The sequence below is a fragment of the Schistocerca cancellata genome, chromosome 2, assembly GCF_023864275.1.
Source record: "Schistocerca cancellata isolate TAMUIC-IGC-003103 chromosome 2, iqSchCanc2.1, whole genome shotgun sequence".
Taxonomy (NCBI): Eukaryota; Metazoa; Arthropoda; class Insecta; order Orthoptera; family Acrididae; genus Schistocerca; species Schistocerca cancellata.
The window spans coordinates 370856149-370875130 of NC_064627.1; the positions used below are offsets into that span (position 1 = coordinate 370856149).

An 18982-nucleotide genomic window follows, 5' to 3' on the forward strand; every position below is an offset into this window, starting at 1 on the left:
TCATCTTCATCTATGTCCTCTTCCATTTCCATAATATTGTCCTCAAATACATCGCCCTTATATAGACCCTCTATATACTCCTTCCACCTATCTGCTTGATATTCATACAAGTGGCTCTCTTCTCTCCAAAGGTCTCTTTAACTTGCCTGTAGGCAGTATCTATTTTACCCCTCAAAAGAGAAAAACCAGTCAAGTACAATTGGGGGTAGGAGAAACAGAGGAAATACTGTATACAATAAATCTATGCTGCATGCATACTGTAATAGCAACTGTTTTAGGTTAGTGTTGACAGGGAATAAAACGGAAATCTACTTGATACACTCCTCTAGCAATCTCCCTGATTCACTCATCTTTACAGTGATGGCACACAGCTCTGTAACATAAGTAGTCAGATAATTTAAAATGTGTCCCTTGTAAACACAAGTACAAAGAACTATCCTATGCTGGAACTCTTACCTCCTCCACGTGTCTTGAATCTCATATCATCCCACTATAAAATGGGAGGTATCTAAATGGTGAGATTTTGTATATTCTCGTTTGTTCATTCCTCTTCATCAGATTGCACACATGACTAGTTCAATGTGGTCTGAAAGCTTATGACTATTTCATTTAGTTCGAGGTCTCTTCACTATAGTTTACTTCTCTGATGGATGGAGCAGTTACTCCATCATTGCAAACACACTTGTTCAACTTCTGTATGTCTGCATATAGGGATGAACTTCAAACTTGAAGAGTTATTTGTCTGTGAGTTGTTATTTGTCAATGAAGCAAATGGTGGTACAAAGATTGGTAAAGAGGTATTTTCTTTTATCACATAAATTTTCTTTTCATCCAATGATATTCAACAGTCACAGCTGTGCACAACATCATACTCTTTACAGTTCATATAGCATAGAAGAAGTAAACTACTTCATGTGCAGCTTGGCCACATTTTTCACATGTTGTACCCCCAATGCTTGCTATGCTTGGTGTACCCTCAGTGCTGACATTTGAAGCATTGTACTGGGTTAGGTCATATGGTCTCACTTTCAGGCAGATGAACTCTGCTGTAATGTTGTCAGACAAAGTGGTTTTTATTTTATTTTTACTTCTGTCACAGCAACACCTCCTTACTCTTCCATCACATCTTCATACATTATGTCTCAACAGGATAAGACCCCCTTGCTACAATTTAGGATGATGTACAGCTCACTCACAATTCTAGCTTTGCTTCCTGTATCCATTCAGCTTGGTGTGGGGTAGCTGATTCCGCCAGAAATATTCTATTTTTTAAGTTCTCAAGAGATTTCAGAGCTCCTGCTACACTGCAATCTATTTTGCACATAAAAGATGACACAGCCTTTCTTGCTTGGGTAAGCCTTATACAAATGGAGTTTGGCAAGTACCTCAGGGGTTGAATTACTAATGATGGTTTCTGCTCAACAGTCATCAACACCATCAAGATGTAGCACACCTCGAGACAGAGGTTTATTTGTTTATTTATTTTTAATTATGGTATAGATGTTCATAGTGACCTCATGGTGCAGGCAGTTCAGTTAAGGTCCTTGTTCCCTGTGACTCTCTACATTCCACTGCAATGCTGCATGGTGCTTGCTGAAGGATGCACAAAGTCTATAGTTACAGATGATTGGTGATGCTCACTAGTCACCAGCTTGGGAACCATGGGTTCACTCAGCCCATATCTAGGATACGGGGACTGAGCTTCCTGCAGTGTTCATCATCTGGTACAATCCAAATGCCACAAATATATCCCAAGTACAAGTAGTTTGAGCATCCACGCTATTCACACGACTTGGCACCACCTGACTTCCACTTATCTCCAAATTTGTATCAGGCAAACATACTGAATTTTATTATGAGGCCTGTTAACAGTACTTGGGAATATCGCAAACCTTCGAGAAATGTACTTCAAGGCTGTACTTGCTAGAAAATGATGACCAAAGTTAACCAAAAGAAGACTTTGTCAAAAATTAAATGCCTTTTCAACATAATACCATCTTTAGTGCCTAGCTGAAAATATTTTCCTCCTGCCATTATGTATGGCTGTGACTTATTGATAATTCTTTGGAATCTGAACATAAATATTTCAGTAACTTTCCAGGATAATGTTTACAGTGTACTATGCAGCTTTTGATGACTGGAACAACTTGAAAATTGAATTTTCTTACAGAAGTAATGTAAAGAATAATACTGATTAGAATTACCAAACACATCAATTGAAATAACAAACTATTATGTGGATAATGCATGTAGTCTGCTAACTAAGTGGCTGTCCTGCTGCTCCTTGTTTGTAGCACATGCCTGATACATCATTTAAGCATATTAATGGCAGTGTCAATAGGTCATGATATCCAATCTGAGACCATGAAAGAAGTGGTGGTGCCTCTTGGTTGAGACATTCTGCTAGTCTGATAACACCAACCAGTTCTGGCTAACAGGCTACAAATAAAGCATTCACACTGCATTAACTGCTTCATTTCACATTTATTGTAATTATGAGTATTCCCCTGTAATTTTTACCACACTTTTGGTTAGCAATTATTTTCATGAGCAGTTTTTGACCTGCATAAAACAATGAAATTTCTCATATAAGGGTTCTCTTCATTGTGACACACTCATAATACTCAAAAATACAGAAAAAATAATCATAAAAAAACTTACTTTTGCACTTGGTAGTTCTTGCCACTTGTTTGTCTTTGCACACTGTGGAGTGCCACCAGAGCAAGAGCATTGCTCCTTCACTGGTGTTAAGATAACATCATGCTCATAAGACATATTAATGCTTCTAGCTGTACAATGGTTTTCACTGAAAATGAGAAGATGAAGAATGATAATGGGAGCTGTTCAACAATGAAATGAATTTGAAACAGTTAAACTTAGAAGTGGTCCTTAACACAATATTATTATTTACTGAGTGCATACAGCATTTGTTTTGGTCTCATATCTCTGAAGGATGTGATTTATTTTACTCAGCTTTCAGCACTGTCCTGATAAAGGCCCCTATTCTGCTAAATAATATTTTTATGTTTGACTCTTTTAATCAGTTCTTATGACTATGTGACGAGAAACTGAAATGAAGGAGGAAACTACATGTTCCTACAATTTAGACCATTCGTATGTTTCTTCTGGATGTACTCACTACTAACACATATTCAGTATGAAATGTGCCCCATATATAGTATAATAACAATGATGATAATAATAATAATAATAATAATAATGATGATGATGATTATGATGATTGTAATAGACACACTTATCTTCAAGACATGAACTTACATTTCATTATATTTACTGATGCATCTTGTTCCCATCCCAATGGGTCCAGTAAGCTCTTTCTCAAGCCTTTGTGATGTATACGAGGAATTTTGAGAGGAGAAAAAAACATAATTTGGGAATCCGTAAACCCATGGATCAATAACCAATGCTGGTTGCTGTGTCAAGTCCGGAAATACAAATGTAAAAAGCAGGGACAAAAACACAAAAACGGCTGGGAAAATAAGCTGAAAAGAGAGAAAGATATTGTACAAATTAGCAAGATTGCACTGTAAGATTAAGAGAAAAAGGCCACAGTATTAATAATTGTATATGTTCAAGAGGTTCAGACTGTTATGAACAGTTGCCAAGAGTAATCTGTTACTCTTAAGACTATTACAGAACTTAATTATATATTAACAGAATAAAAGAACTTAAATGTCTTAGCAGAAATATATGTTTAATAGAGGAATTTGAATAATGAGTAATGATACTGCAAAGTACTTCACATTCACAACATTGTGACAAAATTACTTTTAACATTATATTACGAGGCTACTTCTTGTTCTTACCACAACAATCATTCTGAGATACTGCACATCATTTTTTGGAAAAGCAACTTACCTCACAAAATAATCCTTTGATATTTCTTTTTGCATGGTTATAATGTTTAATATGAAGTGCTGAGAACTGTTTCAGTGGATGCCTGTCTTCTATCTTGTGTTTGCTTTGTGATTCAACATGATGAAGAGTGGTATTGTTTCCAGAAAAAGGAAGACCTGAAAGTGTATGACAGATACAACTGCAAACTATAGTTTATAAATACTACCATTCCTAAAGAAATGGGAACTTATACAATGGATTGAGCAAGGGTTGTAATCTTACACATTCATATGCCAACGATGCAAAGTAAATTCAATTGTTATACATTAAAGTAAGGACACACGGTTTCTAAGCACAACACATACTTATTTTACTGTATTTTGAAACTGTATCTGCTTTGTATTTTTCTCTCATGTTTTGTCATTTTTCTGTCAGTGAAGTAATAGTTTCTAAAAGTGTCAAAACCAGCAATATAGCCAGCTATATTTTCACACTGCTAGTTTGTAAGTGTTGAAACTTGAACAACTTCTTCACCATTAACACCAAAAAACATGGTCTAAGTGTTCAGTGATTAATGTCATTGCAAAACAAAAGGAAATTTTCTATGTATGTGCTCTCAGAAAGGGAATTTTGCCTCACAACGCAGGTGTTTTTCACCATTTGACTTGACAGTTCTATTTTTCACACAATATTTCTCCAGTTCCTTCAAGCACAGGCATTATTTGTGCTCACGATTTGGCATTAAGGAAGATTCTGAGATGTCTGTGCTACCTGATCATAAAGACTATCCACTACTCTTCAGCCTATTATGAGTAAAATGGGTGCTGTAATATATCATGTAGCTGACCACTTCACTAAACTATTAAGCCCTCTGCTAGACCAGCATGAACACCATATCAAGAAATTAATGTATAAGTTACATCACATGCATGGGCTTTGTCCGAAAGATTATGATATTTTAGGCATATTTGATGTGGTGTTGTTCTTAGTCCAGTTCCTCTGACAGTTGTGACCACAGTTTCAGATATTTTTCTTTCCATGACTAGGTCTTTGAACAGAAATTGTTTCACTGTGAGGCATGCTTTATCCTGAATAGTAAGCAATCTTTTTATGGTGGATGTAGAGGAATTAAGCTTGAGTCTGCTGTCTTCCTGTTGTATGGCCTCAAAGCACAGACACTCTACATACAATTTTGCTGTAAGAGACTTGGCAGGAAAGTCTGCTCTCATTCACATGGTGGACATATTTCATCCATTTTCACTAATGGTGGATGATGATGATGACATGCTATGCTATTGACAAGAGATCTATTTAGGAGTTTGGTGATTGTGATGAGGCCCTCCCCTACAACATTCAGAAATGCTCTTAAGTTTTTCTGGTGGGAGCTCTAAAGTTTTTTGATATTACAACAATATAGTGACCAGCTATTTAATAATGCAGAAACAGCAACACCTTGATACATTATAAGTTTGTTGTACACTTTACGATGAAGACACAATGTGATAGTCTACTGAAGCCAATATGAGCTATACTGGTACTCAAAAGTCTTCTCTGCATCATGTATGCACATATCATCATTTGGAAACATATTCCCTTATTGGAAAAAGAAGTACTTTCTCTAGTGCTTTGTCTGAAATGTACATATTGTAGTCTGGGAGGATTTGCCTGGTGCAGGCTATGCATGAACTTTTGTGCTTTTATAACAATTAACTGACTAGTTTTAGCTCATTTAGTTCTTTTGTGCGAAGAGCAGTATATATTAGTATCAAAAGTCTTTGACCGAGTCAGCTTGTACTTCATATAACGTGACTACCAAGTACAGAATCAAGAGAGCTGGGTGCCTACTTCTAGCAAAAATTTTACCTGTGATGGATACCTTTGGTGAGAATATCTACAAACACTATGATGACGAAACTTTCTGGCAGATCAAAACTGTGTGCCGGACCAAGACTCGAACTCGGGACCTTTGCCTTTTGCGGGCAAGTGCTCTACCAACTGAGCTACCGAAACACGACTCACGCCCCGTCCTCACATCTTTCCTTTCTTTCAGGAGTGCTAGTTCTGCAGGGTTCACAGGAGAGCTTCTGTAAAGTTTGGAAGGTAGGAGACGAGGTACTGGCAGAAGTAAAGCTGTGAGCATGGGGCGTGAGTCTTGCTTGGGTAGCTCAGTTGGTAGAGCACTTGCCTGCGAAAGGCAAAGGTCCCGAGTTTGAGTATTGGTTCGGCACACAGTTTTGATCTGCCAGGAAGTTTCATATCAGCGCACACTCCACTGCAGAGTGAAAATCTCATTCTGGAAATATTCCCCAGGCTGTGGCTAAGCCATGTCTCCACAATATCCTTTCTTTCAGAAGTGCTAGTTCTGCAGGGTTCTCAGGAGAGCTTCTGTAAAGTTTGGAAGGTAGGAGACGAGGTACTGGCAGAAGTAAAGCTGTGAGGACAGGGTGCGAGTTGTGCTTGGGTAGCTTAGTTGGTAGAGCACTTGCCCGCGAAAGGCAAAGGTTCCGAGTTCGAGTCTCGGTCTGGCACACAGTTTTGATGTGCCAGGAAATTTGATATCAGTGCACACACTGCTGCAGAGTGAAAATCTCATACTGTGATGACCTTTATTGGTTAAACACCCAAAGAAGATGGTAACTTATCTTTTCTGAGCTGACAGGGATTAATTGTAGGAGAAATAATTATGTAATTTGGAAAGTAATTTTATGTGCACTAAATGTGGTAAGAGACTGGAGCAGTTTTTGTGACAGACATGAGCATCAGCAGTGTTTGCAGATGTTTCATTTCAAAATGTGTAGGAGATGATACACACTTTTATGGCGCTTTAAGGCATGTAGTGAATTCTTCTGATATGTGCTCTTGGTGTGGCACTTGGGAATGAGTTTCAAGGCTAACAATTACTCTGGCGAATTTTGGGTGGGTTTCCTACAACGTTAAAGACACACACTGACCATTTTCTGGCAACATTATTAAATTATGAGATATTCTGCTAGGTGGCAGCACCAAGTAGGTGGGGAGAGAGGGAGGGGAGGTTATAAGCCGCAGACAAAGCTAAACCAGTGAGGATACCAATGGAAAGGGAAAAGGGCAATCATTTTTCAGGCACAGTGTTGATTAGCTAAAAATATTCAACAGAAGCCAATCATTTTCCAGCCACAGTGTTGATAGCTAAAAATATTCAACAGTTGGAGAGTTATATTGAACTTATACAATCTAGGAGTCATTCATGCATTTTCAAAAAACAAAGAAGCTAGACTGGCAGACTAAGCTACATAATGTATCAGCAGTCCTTAGTTTTGTAGATGACTTATGCCACTTTAGTATGTGAATGTAGGTTTTTACAGAGGTAGCTCTTAGTGACAACTGAATGGCAATTGTGACTTTCAAAGTTACAATGATTAGACACAGTGGTTCTTAATGTTTGGTGACTGACTTTTATTAGTTTGGGGAGGTGATCCATATCTGCCAGAGATGCTCATTACAGAAAATACTTGGAAAGCATTATTTAAGTGGAAATAAACTGTATTTTTCAATGGAAGCTGAAGTATGTAATTTTGGAATGACTTTCTGTTCATCATTCTTTTGAATTTTCATTCCAAGACCCCCATTTGCTGAGTTTGCCATGGACGTTGTAAGTAGTCAAAGTTTAAAGGGGGATTCTCAGTGTTCTGTGTTTACAGTCCAGTATTCACATAGCAGAATTTCACTAAGAGCAATTGAATGGGAATATTGAGAAACTCTACAAATCCAAGAAACTTAATTTTTCAGGAGATACATAAAACTTCCAGATCTTAAAATTAAGCTGCAATTCCATTTTTCTTCCTATTTTTTTGTTAAAATGAATGTAGATGGAGGAACACCAATGCGCTGTAGACGGTCTGGATAAATTTTCTTGATGTTAAATTAAACTTTCTGTAGCAGACACGTGGGCTTCCTCGATATTTTGTAATAAATAAGCATAAATTATCACTTAACTCATACTTTATCATTAATAGAGACAAAAATCAAACAAATTACATCTATTTTCCATTCTCTTTGGCATTAGCTCCACACATGATTCATTCTTTAACACATCTTGGCCAACTGCATATATCAGAGTAGAATTTTTGGATGAATTGGTGGGAATGGTAGAAATTGTCTTATATCATGTATTTTCTTCTTATTTATGGGCAATGATATTGATAAGCCTGATTTAAAGTTCTTGATGGAATTACGGATGGCTCAGTCAGCCAGAATGTGTGCTCTTCTACTCCATCAATGAATAACCAAACTAAAACAACACCAACACTTTCATGTGAATAGCAAAACTCCATGAATTATGGGAAGGGAAGTTTCTACTCACCATATAGCAGAGATGCTGAGTCGCAGATAGGCACAACAAAAATATTTTCACACTTAAAGCTTTCAGCCAATGGCCTTTGTCAATATCAGACACACATACGCACACAAATACACTCACATAAATGAAATTTACACAAACAACTGCAGTCTCAGGCAACTGAAACCACCCTGTGAGCAGCAGCACCAGTGCATGATGGGGTGGCGACTGGATGGGGATAAGGAGGAGGCTGGGGCGGGCAGGAGGAGGGATAGTATGATGGGAATGGCAGACAGTGAAGAGCTGCAGGTTAGGTGGAGGGCAGGGGAGAGGCGGGCAGGAGGGGGGGAGGAGGGGGGGGGAGTAGCGGAAAAGGAAAGAAATAGAGTGTTTCTCTTGTCACCTTACAAACTGCACTGCACGCTCTACTTACGAACCACACTGTATTAACCATAGGCATGACATTTCTCATTTCACAGCACGACGAGAGGTAATCGAAACCCTGGCAGAGAACGTAATTCAGTTGCTCCAGTCCTGTGTGGTACTGACTTACAAGGGGGAATGCTCCTCTGTGGCCGGATAGTGGGATTCTGGGAGGTGGTGGGAAACTGGAAAGATAAGGCACAGGAGATTTGTCTTTGTATAAGGTTGGGAGGATATTTACAGTAAGTGAAGTCTTCAGTGAGACCCTTGGTATATTCTGAGAGGGACTGTATGTCACTGCAGATGCGACAACCATGGACTTCTTGGTATGGAATGGGAGACAGCTGTCAAATTGGAGGTACTGCTGATGGTTAGTAGGTTTGACACAGACGGAAATACTGATGTAGCCATCTTTGAGGTGGACAACATCTAGAAAGGTGGCTTGTTGGGTTTAGTAGGAACACGTGAAGCAAATGGGGGAGTTGTTGCTGAGGTTCTGGAGGAACAGCAAAGATGATATCAATGAATCTGAACCAGGTGAGGGGCTTAGGATTCTGGGTTTTTAGGAAGGATTCCACTAGATGGCTCATGAATAGGTTGGCACAGGATGGTGCCACGGGGGTGCCCATAACCATACCCTGGGTTGGTTTGTAGGTAATGCCTTCAAAGGAGAAGTAATTGTGGGTGATGATATAGTTGGTCATGGCGACTAGGAAGGAGGTTGTTGGCTTGGAATTCATTGGGCATTGGGAAAGGTAGTGCTCAATAGCAGTAAGGCCATGGGCATTAGGAATGTTAGTGTACAGGGAGATGGCATCAATAGTGACGAGCAGGGCACTGTGTGGTAAAGGGACAGGAACTGTAGAGAGTCGGTGGAGGAAATGATTGGTATCTTTTATATAGAAAGGTAAGTTCTGGGTAATAGGCTGAAAGTGTTGGTCTACAAGAGCAGAGATTCTCTCAGTAGGGGCACAGTAACTGGCCACAATGGGGCATCCTGTGTGGTTAGGCTTATGGACTTTAGGAAGCTTGTAGAAGGTAGGAGTGCAGGAAGTGGTAGGGGTGGGTGGAGAGATTGACTCCGGGGAGAGGTTCTGGGATGGGTCTAAGGATTTGAGTAGTGACTGGGGATCCTGCTGGATTACTGGAATGGGGTCACTGTGGCAAGGTTTGTAGGTGGAAGTATCTGACAGCTGGCAGAGACCTTCCGTCAGGTAATTCTTGTGGTTCAGAACAACAGTGCTGGGCCTTTGTCCACAGGTAGGATTATAAGGTCGGGATAAGTTTTTAGATGGTGGACTGCAGTTCTTTCTGCAGATGTAAGGTTAGTCTGCATGTTGAAAGACTTGGGGAATGATGGTGATGCAAGGTTCGAGGTTAAGAAATTCTGGAAAGTTAACAGAGGGTTAGATATAGGGGGAATTAGTGGAGTTCGGTGGCAGGAGGAACAAGACTTTTGGTCAGGTGAATACACGGTTATAAATACGAAATCAAATAGGGGTAATGCAGGAGTAGGTTTAATAATGAATAAAAAAATAGGAGTGCGGGTAAGCTACTACCAACAGCATAGTGAACACATTATTGTGGCCAAGATAGACACGAAGCCCATGCCTACTACAGTAGTACAAGTTAATATGCCAACTAGCTCTGCAGATGATGAAGAAATTGATGAAATGTATGATGAGATAAAAGAAATTATTCAGGTAGTGAAGGGAGATGAAAATTTAATAGTCATGGGTGACTGGAATTCGAGAGTAGGAAAAGGGAGAGAAGGAAACATAGTGGGTGAATATGGATTGGGGGAGAGAAATGAAAGAGGAAGCCGTCTGGTAAAATTTTGCACAGAGCATAACTTACTCATAGCTAACAATTGGTTCAAGAATCATAAAAGGAGGTTGTATACACGGAAGAATCCTGGAGATACTAGAAGGTATCAGATAGATTATATAATGGTAAGACAGAGATTTAGGAACCAGGTTTTAAATTGTAAGACATTTCCAGGGGCAGATGTGGACTCTGACCACAATCTATTGGTTATGAACTGTAGCTTAAAACTGAAGAAACTGCAAAAAGGTGGGAATTTAAGGAGATGGGACCTGGATAAACTGACTAAACCAGAGGTTGTACAGAGTTTCAGGAAGAGCATGAGGGAACAATTGACAGGAATGGGGAAAAGAAATACAGTAGAAGAAGAATGGGTAGCTCTGAGGGATGAAGTAGTGAAGGCAGCAGAGGACCAAGTGGGTAAAAAGACGAGGGCTAGTAGAAATCCTTGGGTAACAGAAGAAATGCTGAATTTAACTGAAGAAAGAAGAAAATATAAAAATGCAGTAAATGAAGCAGGCAAAAGGGAATACAAACGTCTCAAAAATGAGATCACCAGGAAGTGCAAAATGGCTAAGCAGGCATGGCTAGAGGTCAAATGTAAGGATGTAGAGGCTTACTAGGTACTGCCTACAGGAAAATTAAAGAGACCTTTGGAGAAAAGAGAGCCACTTGTATGAATATCAAGAGCTCAGATGGAAACCCAGTTCTAAGCAAAGAAGGGAAAGCAGAAAGGTGGAAGGAGTATATAGATGGTCTATACAAGGGCGATGTTCTTGAGGACAATATTATGGAAATGGAAGAGGATGTAGATGAAGATGAATGGGAGATACAATACTGCGTGAAGAGTTTGACAGAGCACTGAAAGACCTGAGTCGAAACAAGGCCCCGGAAGTAGACAACATTCCATTGGAACTACTGACAGCCTTGGCAGAGCCATTCCTGACAAAACTCTACCATCTGGTGAGCAAGATGAATGAGACAGGCGAAATACCCTCAGACTTCAAGAAGAATATAATAATTTCAATCCCAAAGAAAGCAGGTGTTGACAGATGTGAAAATTACTGAACTATCAGTTTAATAAGTCACAGCTGCAAAATACTAACACGAATTCTTTACAGACGAATGGAAAAACTGGTAGAAGCCAACCTCAGCCTAGATCAGTTTGGATTCTGCAGAAATGTTGGAACACGTGAGGGAATACTGACCCTACGACTTATCTTAGAAAATAGCTTAAGGAAAGGCAAATCTACATTTCTAGCATTTGTAGACTTAGAGAAAGCTTTTGACAATGTTGACTGGAATACTCTCTTTCAAATTCTGAAGGTGGCAGGGGTAAAATAGAGGGAGCGAAAGGCTATTTACAATTTGTAAAGAAAGCAGATGGCAGTTATAAGAGTCGAGGGACATGAAAGTGAAGCAGTGGTTGGGAAGGGAGTGAGACAGGGTTGTAGCCTCTCCCCGATGTTATTCAATCTGTATATTGAGCAAGCAATAGAGGAAACAAAAGAAAAATTTGGAGTAGGTATTAAAATCCACGGAGAAGAAATAAAAATGTTGAGGTTCGCCGATGACGTTGTAATTCTGTTGGAGACTTCAAAGGACTTGGAAGAGCAGTTGAACAGAATGGACAGTATTTGGGGAGCAAAATAACTGATGATGGTCGAACTAGAGAGGATATAAAATGTAGACTGGCAATGACAAGGAAAGCATTTCTAAAGAAGAGAAATTTGTTAACAATGAGTATTGATTTAAGTGTCAGGAAGTCGTTTCTGAAAGTATTTGTATGGAGTGTAGCCATGTATGGAAGTGAAACATGGACGATAAATAGTTTGGACAAGAAGAGAATAGAAGCTTTTGAAATGTGGAGCTACAGAAGAATGCTGAAGATTAGATGGGTAGATCACATAAATAATGAGGAGATATTGAATAGAATTGAGGAGATGAGGAGTTTGTGGCACAACTTGATAAAAAGAAGGGACTGGTTGGTAGGACATGTTTTGAGGCATCAAGGGATCACAAATTTAGCATTGGAGGGCAGTGTGGAGGGTAAAAATCGTAGAGGGAGACCAAGAGATGAATACACTAAGCAGATTCAGAAGGATTTAGGTTGCAGTAAGTACTGGGAGATGAAGTTTGCACAGGATAGAGTAGCATGGAGAGGGCTGAAGACAACAACAACAACAATAATAACAACAGAGGGTGGTCTAAGGGCAATGGGGGTGGATCACTGTTGGATAGAGGAGTGAACTGAGTTAGGCAAGGTTCAATATTGGTCTTTGGCTGAGTTTGATTGGTACAGCTGATGGCAAAAAAGTGTTTCCACTGTAAGGACTAGGAGAAGGAGAGAAGGTCTTTAACAAGTCCTGCACGATTGAATTTGGTAGTGGGGCAAACGGTGCGGCCTTTGGAAAGGATCGATATTTCTGTGGGACTAAGGCTTCTGGAGGAAAGGTTCATGACTATGTTGTGGGTCTGTTTAGGTTCTGGATTCTGTGTTGTGATTGGAAGAAGTTTTGAAGGGTGGGGTAAGTTTAGTAGGTCTGCGAGACAGGGTTTGTCGGCTATTAGAGGGGGTGAGGGGGAGGTTTGGAGGTTGTTGCAGAGGTGGTGGACAGTGCTACTCCAAGGTGGGAGTAGAAAGTGAGCAGGATGGAGAGCTTTTGAGGCAGCATTTTGCATGTTGCTCAAGGTCCTGCAGGGCAAGAGATTCAATGTGTGTTATGGATTACAGGAATTTGGGACTGCAAAGTAGGAGAATCTTGTGGATGGAGAGAAGGTACTGTAAGGAGATTTGGGCTTGGTTGATATGGTTTTGCAGGACTATGTTGGTGAGTGCTAAGGATTAGCGGAATTTGACAGGTGGAGGTCACTGTGGAAGGAGGGGTGGCAGCCAGATATGGGTAATCTGATGGTAAGGTGATTAGGGGGGATTCCATGAGCCAAGGAACAATTCATGAACAGTATGAGGGACTGGGATCTGGCTAGCAATAAGGAGACTTTTCTGTATTGATGCAGATGGAAGGAGTAAGGATCCACGGTGGTGGAAAAATGCAAAAAATTAAGTAAATAATGTAGAATAACAGCCAAAACATTTCGCAAAAATACACCCAAATACGTGTGAAAACATATGAAAAGGATGAAATGGATGCAAAAGAGGGAAACAAGATGAAATCTGTGGGACTCGACAATAGCGAAATGTGAAAAATCACTAAAACTGGCAAGAAGTCATAACTGGGATAGAACAGAGAAAGTGTCAGGGCTGAGGAGGAGTTCGTAGGATGAGAGACAATATTGTATGGCACCAGAAGAGTGTGGGAGCAAACATGCAAAAATATGGGGAATGATGCAGGGAATGTCAGCAGTTTTAAAGTACAGGATTAATTATATCAGTGGGAGTAATGTGGGACACAAGATGCTGCACCAAGAATCAGCATGGTCTTGTAACTCTCTGTTGTGCACGGCCGAGACGGTTAATACAGTGCAGCTCATAAGTAGAGCATGCAGTGCGGTTTGTAAGGTGACAAGAGAAACATTCTATTTCTTTCTTTTGTGCTACTCCCCCCCCCCCTCCCCCCCTAACATCATCATCATCATCATCATCATAATTATCATCATCATCATCACCACCATCACCATCACCATCTCTCCCATGCCCTCCGCCCACCTAACCTGCAGCACTTCACTGTCCACCATCCCTACCATACTATCCCTCCCCCTCCCCTCCCCAGCCTCCTCCTTACCCCTCACCCAGTTGTCACACTCCCATCATGCACTGGTGCTGCTGCTCGCAGTGTAGTTTCAGTTGCCTGAGACTGCAGTTGTGTGTGTGTGTGTGTGTGTGTGTGTGTGTGTGTGTGTGTGTGTTTGTTGCGGCGTGTGTGTGTGTGTGAGAGAGAGAGAGAGAGAGAGAGAGAGAGAGAGAGAGAGAGTAATGTTAACAAAGGCTACTGGCCTAAAGCTTTAAGTGTGAAATTCTTTTGCGACTCAGCATCTTTGCTATATTGTGAGTAGCAACTTTCCTTCTCATAATATTGTTACATTCCATCCTGGATTTTCCATTGTTTGAAAACTGTATGATATGTGTTATATCAAAGTGCTGTTTATCTCTTTGTGTAGCCACAACTTTTGTCACCATTAAAATTTAGCATCTCTTCTGTTTTTAGTATTTTCATTTCAAATTTGATTTTTGTACTGGACTCTATTATTAATTCTGCACATTCTTTCAGCAAATACATCCTATTCACCTTTCTAATTTTCCTTTTTACTATGCTAAAATCTCTATCACACAGCAGATAATAGTGGCCTCTTATTGGAAGGTAATGGGTGCTTAACTGAAATCTTCCCTATGCCAAAAGCATTCAACAAAATCTCACAACTGCATGGTTTTTATTTTGGCCTCCACAAGGATCACAGAATCAGTGAAGGTGTTTAACATGTTGTTCAAATCAAAAATAAATGAAGATATTTCATCAGGGTTTCTTCATGCTATTCTTTCTTGGTAGAGGTAAAACCTGCCTCATCCACTCTGTAAGCACATTTAAGATGCTTTCTGAAAGCAGACTGAAGTAAAACATGTCTAATATTGGTATATGAGGCATTTGCACGTTATGCATAAAATCAAATGAAAGGCCTGCAATGGTATAATCTCTTTCTGTTTCCTCTTTAACTGCAGGGATAATTACACCTTAATTTTGAATCAGTACTAAATTTCAGATTAGAGCTCACCTGCAGTCATAACAATGATGTTTTGGTTGAACTCTATCTTCTTTCCAATTATTATATGCTTCATTTTTTACTCATCCGCCTTTTATGGCTGTATGCTTCAGAAACTCCATTGCATTCTTCCTTTTCATAATTATTTCCTGATATTTGTCAGGAGCATTGCCATTGTCTGCCATGTTAGCACCAATAATAGTAGAAATCAAATAAACCACAGAGTAAGAGGGAATATAGCTTATTCTCTATGTTTAAAACACTGCTGACAACATGGAATTTTGAGAAAGGCCATATCTTTAGTACATGTGGGGTTTCTCTTTCATTTAGGTGATACAATGGCTGCTAAACAACACAGCAAATGCCAGAACACATGGACTTTCTCTACATAATGACCGGCTTATACGCTTAAAGTCCAAAGACACAGGTAACTCAATTTTGTCAAAAAATTGACATGTGGGTTTCTGTTAATTCTGATCACTAACATAAAAAAAATGGCAATTATGTCATGTAGAAGGATTGTGTACACCACAAAGAACTGGTGTGCTTCAACCATAGCACATTATGTGCTTCACACTACTTGGGGCAGTTAAGGAGAAGAGGAGAGAAGAGGACTGTTATAAACTTTGCAGTTCCAGAGTACTACCTTGCTATTAGCCACCGATTGCAATATTTCAATAACAGTTTTGCATTTACTTCAAACCAATGAGATAATGTTCTAATGGAATCAACTGAGATAAAATTATTTCATGACCTTGCAAACAGAGACATATGATTTTCTTTGTATTTTGCATGACCTGGCACCGTTTATTATGCTACACAAGGAATTGTTGCCATAAGTAAGACATGTGCTGCAGTAAGCTCTGATTTTAGTCACTAGTAAGTGGTTAATATGTATTTCATCTTCCATGGTCTTGGTTTAAGTTGTGAAGCATTGACAGCCTCACTTACAGAAGTTGCCTTCTATTTTCTAGGGTAGCAGGGGAAGGGGGGGGGGGGGACTGTCTGCTGAAACACTGGATACTGGTTATCTTTGACATTAGATGCACTTGCACTCTTGTGAACTTTTCAGACTTCTTGTTATCTCGTTGGGTCATATGTACAATTTTGTTGATAGTCCCTAAGAAGACTAAAGCTATCAGCCATCTATGAGTAGCTGTGGCTTTGCCAATTTCAAAGACTCAACCTCAATCCAATCATCTGGCACAGTCCTACCACTGTTGCCGGGCACCACAGTTTGAAAGTATTCTAACTCATTCTATGCATCTGTTGGCTCGTCATTTGCACAATCTATCAGCAGTAAGGATATTTTCACAAATAATATTATGAAGTTAATAATTCTTTAATACAAAAATAATGATCATACAATGCAGTCTTTCATCTATGGCGATCATCAGATGATTATGTCTTTAGCATTAAAAGACAATATGAAAGACACCAAAACATACCTTTGACCATGGGCTCAAGCCCACATAACAAAAATCATCAGGCAAAATACACAGAGATATACCAGAATATGTACTGTCAGTCGTATTGTCTGATGAAATACCACACATTTATGCATACTGTACTGACTAATAAATATTATGAATAAATTTTAATAATGAGAGTTTTTGTTCATGTGCACATTATTCACACATTACCCAAAAAATTATTAAATATATTTTCAAATACAAATGTAACGTATCTTGTTCATTACCTGCAGATATTGTTGACTGCTCACTAATTGTTACTGTGGGCTCACTCAAATCTTTATGTTTCTTATAATGGACTTTCGCTCTTTTAAAACCTGCAATCATATTCAAATCTTTGACTGTGCAGACTACAGAAACAAATGTTACAAAAATGTCCAAGCCATCAAACATGTAACTATGGTCGTAATGAAGCCATGACATATGCAAGTAATTATCTCATTATTAAATGGAGGTTACAGAAGTCAATTTCTTATCATCATTTCATTAGAGGCAAGTAAATATTGACGGCACTGGCTGTGATTCTGTGTGCAAAGAGGGGGCTTCTATCATATATATGGCCCAAAAATGATTTTCCTGGATTGACAGATTATTCTGACATCCACTTGTAACAGGTAATCATGTTACCTGGAATACAAGTGAGACTTGATACTGGCTTTAAAGTTATCAATGCCCAATTTTGGAAAACAGATTGCTGAAAAATAATTATTTCACAATTCAGTGCATGAAATTGTAACTAAAAGTGCTTCATACAGTGCAAGAAATGAGTTATGGAAATACCAGAAATTCACGTTAGACAAGATAAACAGAACAGGCTGAAACAAAATTGAAATGGTATTGGTGCTATCATTTTAAAACACAAATTACTTGAACAAATGATTCTTGTCTGAGTAAAACTAGCCTTTAAAGGGTGGCTTGAAGTTGACAGTGGAGTATTATGGTCCAATTGCATGTGGTATGTCCTAACCTTCCTTTAATCTGAGGAAATGTTAGGATGAAATTCAGACCAGATCAACAAAAGCGTAGCTACGAAGTAACATCACTGATCTGCACTGATAGTATTATTGCAAATACCAGTTTGAAAATGCAAATAAGAAGTGTTTAGATCTAGAGACTTCTAATCATTCAGCTCTGCTTATGTACCTCCCAAATGTGGAAAGCTTAAGCCTCTCAAAATGTATATAATAATAAATTTCTGCAAAAGTAATACAGATGTTTTCTGCAGTAAACTAAGTTTTGTACGTTGGCCCGTAGACCACTACATTTCAAGCACCAAAAGCTATGACAAGTTTATAAATTATTTCTTAGATGTATTCAGTGAATCTTTTCCTCCCAGAACTTGGCAAAAGGAAGTAAGCAATAAACTTAAATAGATTACAAAAAGAATAAAAATCGCTAGGGCCAGGAAGAGACAGCTCTACAATGAGACAAAACCAAACAGAAACCCTGATTTTATTATGTATGTTAAAAACTATAAAGCTGTATTCAGAAAATTTGTACCACCAGCTAAAAATGGGGAATAATAACATTCATCTTCCAAAATAGAAATTATAGAAAAGTATTATGATCATTTCTTTATCCAGGGTTAGGAGTCAAAGTTAAAAGTCAAGAGATTTTGAAAGCTATATTGTAGTAAACCCTTCCCAAATGTCCAGTTGTTTCAATGAACTTTTCTTAAATGTAGCAAGATCAGCCAATCAAGAAAGGCTAATTTCATAAGCTCGTAACACCACCGGGACACTTTTTAAAGGGTGTGAAAAAAATCGTCCTAAGATATGTTGAAAATGAAATATTTTCTTTAAAAAACAAAGCCTTAACTAGGTGATATGATATACCCACATCTATAATCAAAGGTGTGTATAGTATCATATCACAACCACTATTGATTATTATAAACTAATCATTTGAAAAGGGATCTTTCCAAATGTACTGTAATGCCCTGAGATAAAACCATTATCCACAAAAAGGATGGACAAAAGATATGAAGAATAACTGTCCTCTCCCTTTTCTGCTTGTCTTCTATAAAGTATCTGAAAAGATTGCAGAAAAAAATTCAAAAATTTCTTGTTACAAATAACATAATTTTTAAAAACCAGTTCCAGTTCAAATGTAAATGCCGTCAATGAATTTACTAAAAAAGATAAGCTTCACATTAGTTTATGATATAAGGGTCACAGAAATATCCTGTAATCTGACTAAAGCATTTGATTGAGTTAAACACCCCTTCCATTTCCACAAATTACAGATACATGGAATCTAGGATACTGCTTTACAGTAGGTCAACTCTTACTTAACAGACAGAAAACAAAAAGTAACATTAACTACAAATTCAAGTAATTAAAAACAAACTAGCAAACAGTTTCCCAAGGAA

General features: G+C 38.7%; 1 protein-coding gene across 2 annotated transcripts in view; it reads right to left on the minus strand.

Annotated features, from left to right (window-relative positions):
* The window catches only part of LOC126161767 (ATP-binding cassette sub-family A member 7-like), a 601933-nt gene that overhangs the window by 248854 nt on the left and 334097 nt on the right, over positions 1-18982 (minus strand). Inside the window, exons 28-31 of one of the 2 annotated variants that reach the window (XM_049917824.1) lie at positions 16839-16928; positions 3880-4034; positions 3280-3503; positions 2662-2806 (exon numbers count right to left, since the gene is read on the minus strand). In XM_049917824.1, the coding sequence (XP_049773781.1) occupies positions 2662-2806; positions 3280-3503; positions 3880-4034; positions 16839-16928 (614 nt within the window). Of the gene's footprint in view, positions 1-2661; positions 2807-3279; positions 3504-3879; positions 4035-16826; positions 16929-18982 lie in introns of both variants that reach the window. The other variant, XM_049917823.1, reaches the window with a different exon arrangement.